The sequence below is a fragment of the Petaurus breviceps genome, unplaced genomic scaffold (genome assembly GCF_028583685.1).
Source record: "Petaurus breviceps papuanus isolate PSGF00001 unplaced genomic scaffold, PetGlider_PUasm1.0 90779, whole genome shotgun sequence".
Classification (NCBI taxonomy): domain Eukaryota; kingdom Metazoa; phylum Chordata; class Mammalia; order Diprotodontia; family Petauridae; genus Petaurus; species Petaurus breviceps.
Genome location: NW_027187344.1, coordinates 9,972,398 through 9,976,412, shown reverse-complemented (window position 1 = coordinate 9,976,412; position 4,015 = coordinate 9,972,398). Strand labels below are relative to the sequence as shown.

Here is a 4,015-nt window from a genome sequence, read left to right as displayed (position 1 = left end):
TGAGCCCCACTCTCTGATTCGTTGCTCTGGCTAGGCCGATGGCCTGCGCGCTGATGGGCTGCGCCACTACCTGTAGCGGCTGACGATTGGGTGTGAGGAGACTTCCAAGCGGGATAGGTCAGGACCATCTCCCCTCTTTTTCCTGATTGGCTAATCGGCAAAGCCCGGTCTCCGGGTAAGATGGCAGCGGACGGACAGTGCTCGCTCCCCGCTTCATGGCGGCCGGTGACCCTCACCCACGTCGAATATCCTGCAGGTAAAACTCAGCCCCAGGCCCTCAGAGGAGAGCTCCCCTGTGTCTCGCCCCTCCCCACCCGGCTTCTCCCTCCCCGGGTGAGCCAGGGGAGGGGGCAGCCGGGGGCTGGGGTGGCAGCTGTCAAATAGTGAGCCATTGAAGGCTCCCTTCGAGGAGCATAGCGCGCAGGCGCAGTGAGGTGGCGATGAGCTGTGCTAAATTGTGAGCCGCTGGCTCACTCACTCTGCGCCTGCGCGCCTAGCTACCTGGGCTCAGTGGCACGGACCCGTGAAGTGGGCTTGTGGGGTGCGGAGCTGTTGGGTGCATGGAGTGGTTTGGGTCTCAAAGACTCCCCCTTTCCCCGTCATTGCCCCCTGACGACTAGAGAAGCAGGCATGCAGAGGGGGTGTTGCCCCTTCGACTTGGGAGGGGACGGTGCGTGAGCACTTGGAGTTTCCTTGTGTTGGACTAACCACCCAACCCTTGCCCCTTGTAGACGCCTCCTGGCCTCTTTGTGGCTTTCAGGAGCTGGGCAAGCCCCCCACTGGAGCTGCCTCCGATTACAGCCAGAAGACCCTTCTTTATGGTGCCCTGGGGCCAACCCCACCCCCCTCCCTCTGCCCTTGACCCCTACCCTCTTGCTGCAGGCTTAGGGTCCTGGGACCCTTTGGATCCTGTGCTGTGTCTCCAAAAGCTGGACTGAGCCCAGGCCGTCTGGGGCAGGGATGAGATTTGAAGGAATGAGTTTCTGCCTGTTTTTTGTGTACTGTTGGGGAAAAGGATGCTGACCTGGAAAACTTGGCCCTGCCCTTTGTCTGCATACCCTTCCAAGTCTGACACAGAATTCAGAACTCACATTTGTACATGTTTTTAAGTTTACAAAGTGTTTTTCTCCCCACCATCCAGTGAGGTTAGGTAATAATACAAAGATAATACAGGATGTACCAAAAAGTCTTGGTGCCGTTTTAAGCTTTAATGGCTGTGTGTTATTCCCATTTTACAGATGAGGAAACTGAGACTCAGATGAAGTGAGTTGCCCTACATCTCACAGCTATTTGGGAGCAGTACCTGGTACAGTATTGCTTTTGAAACAGCCAAAGGCTATGTCCATCCTGAGAATGAAATGGTATCAATATGGGAAAGAGTCTCCTTAGGCTTAAGTTAGGGTGTACAGAGTTTCCAGGGCCACATAGCCAAGCACCATCCTCATGCAGAAAGGGGACAGCTAGTTGTGTTTCAACTTCTGTGCCCAGGTGGTGTACAGTCTTCTTGCTAATTCAAGGCTTAGTCCAGAGGGAAATGTGTGTTGGGCTAGTTTCATTCTCTATCCCCCTGAGCAGAGTCACGACAAATTTCTGTCCCTGGCCCACTCAGCCCCCCAAGGATGAAGGTATGCAAGTTTCCTAAGCTTTTTGCATAGCTATCAAGATAGTTTTTGGGTAACATTGACCACAAGCACCCCCAAACTCCCAAACTGAAAAAACACCAGTAGTGATTTCTTGCCGAAGTCAGTGAGAATATCCCTACCTTTCCTGCCTCCTGCTTGCTTTGAGGAGGATACATAATATTGATGGGCAGATTTTGCTCCTTCAAGTGTCCTTGCTTTTCGGCTCTGGAAAAGAAGGGAAATCAGCAAAGGGACATCCCCTGTTATATGCCATCATTGTGTGTTCACTGTTCTGCCCCAGTTATGTCTCCCTGTTGCTGTTGCCAAAAAACCCAAGCAAAATGCAACTCATTTAGACTCTTTGTAGGGATTGGAAGTAGGCAGGAGGGCCATTGGTGCCCCTCAGTGAGATGACCAAAGGCGTTAGAGGCTTTTGTCAGGAGCACGTATGGTTGTGTGAGGCACTGCCAAGAATGCAGACTTGAGGGATGCAACCTGCTGGTCTTCACTCAATACTAGTGTTAGAATCAGATAGCTTGGGTTTAGAGTCACATCTCTGAGATTAGGTGGCTGACCCAGCCTTCCTGAGCCTCAGGGAGTTTTTGCATCTGCAAAATGGGGATGCTAGTCTTCAAATTAGGGCAGTATCCCAGGGCCTGCAATGTGCCAGACACTTTGGTAGGTGCTGAGCATAAAAGATGAGAAAGAAATAGTCACTGCCCTCAGGGAGCTTTCTTTCATTCTGTAGGATATGACATGTACATAAATGAGTTCAGTATAAAGTAGGGAAGGATGGTAACCAAGATATCCAAAGAAATGCTCTCAGAAACTTTGAGATAGGAAAAAAGATAGATGATAAGTTCTTAAAACTACAGATAGGGCTTTTTATTGCCATAGAATTTTACATAATTTTACAGTGTTAAAGCTGTGTGGGACCTTAAAGACCACCTCATTTAGCACTTTGTTTTACAAATGAGGAAACTGAGACCCAGAGAAGGAGTATGACCTACCGAAGTCCCACATTTAATGACAGCATCAGACCTGAGCTTGTCTCTTTACTTTTAGTCTGGTGTTCTTGACATCTCCTAGTCTAGCTCTTTGCTATGATCCTGCTGAAGGAGGTTTGGGATGAAGCCTGCGTGGCATATGCTTCCCTCTCAGCCTGGGTTCCCTGAGTTATTCATTGGAAGACCCTTGAGTCATTCATTGCACCTTGAGGGTGTTGGTCTCCCCTCCCTCCCCCAGTCTTCTCTACCTGGGGCTGGGGCTTGGCTTGGTGTCCTCTAGATTCCTGTGCAGACTGGCTTATGCCCAGTTAGGTTTCTTTGGGACTATTTCCCAGGTTAGAATTTTTTCAGTATGGATCTGGCCTTTGGCCTGGGCTGTTTTCTAGGAAATGTACCAGGTATTGGCCTTAGGGAGAGGTTTGAGAGGGGTAAAGTGCATTCTGGAATAGACAATCTGGAGGAGGTAAAACTAGAGGTGAATTACAACTCCCCATAAACATAACTTCTTTCTCTTCCCTTCCTTTCCCCCCACCAAGTTTTGTTTGAGCCTAGGGTAAGAAATAGGAGCCTGGGTTGGTCCTGGGACTTATTCCTGAAAGGAGAGAATGCTCCCAAAGCACAGGAGCCTACAGCTTGGAGGGTATATTGAGCAGTGAGAGGCAGCCACACTGGGGGTGGGGTATGGACCTCAGGCTGAGTTTCCGTACCAAGAACATGGGCTGTGTTGAGTCAGTTTGCCTGAATCCCTCTCTCTGGTCACTGCAGGGCAAGACCCCGAGCTTCCTCTCCTCCTTTCCTAGGCTTTCCTCCATGCTGTCTCTGGGGAAGAGCCAAGGAGATGCAGCTTTCTCTGGAGCCTGCTTCCTCCCATTGCTGAGGCTGGCTAGCTGGAGCTTCTGCTTTGTGATTCCTGCTCTCTTAGGGTATGGAGCCGGCTGTCACCAACAGAGTTCCTGCTGTCCAGGGTCAGACTTGGGAGTTTCTCCTGGGCTCTCGGAGCCCTTGGACTGGCTTTCTGTTGGGTAGCTGGGTTTCTCATTTGAAGAGATGCGTTTTGACCAGTTCTTCCATTTCCTTGCCTCCCCCCTTCCCCAGGTGATCTTTCAGGCCACTTCCTTGCCTACCTGAGCCTCAGCCCCATCTTCGTTATTGTTGGCTTTGTGACACTCATCATATTCAAGCGAGAGCTTCACACTGTGAGTCCGCCTTGCCTCCTGCCACACCCACTCTGCAGTTCTCCCCACTGTGCCCACTGTACATTTCCTCTGCTCAGCGGTGGTGGGGGTTTGGGGGCCGTGTCAGGGAGCCTTACCTCTACAAGGCTGGCAGGGGGCAGTGGGGAGGCATCTGCCATGGGGAAGTGATCTCCATGTTGTGGGGAGTTGT

At 51.3% G+C, this 4,015-nt stretch overlaps 1 protein-coding gene across 2 annotated transcripts in view; it reads left to right on the top strand.

The window, feature by feature from the left end:
* DOLPP1 (dolichyldiphosphatase 1) overlaps positions 1-4,015 on the top strand; it is a 10,530-nt gene continuing 6,515 nt past the window's right edge. Inside the window, exons 1-3 of one of the 2 annotated variants that reach the window (XM_069069415.1) lie at positions 142-256; positions 3,430-3,594; positions 3,725-3,825. In XM_069069415.1, the coding sequence (XP_068925516.1) occupies positions 3,555-3,594; positions 3,725-3,825 (141 nt within the window). In that variant the 5' untranslated portion in view covers positions 142-256; positions 3,430-3,554. Of the gene's footprint in view, positions 257-3,429; positions 3,595-3,724; positions 3,826-4,015 lie in introns of both variants that reach the window. The other variant, XM_069069414.1, reaches the window with a different exon arrangement.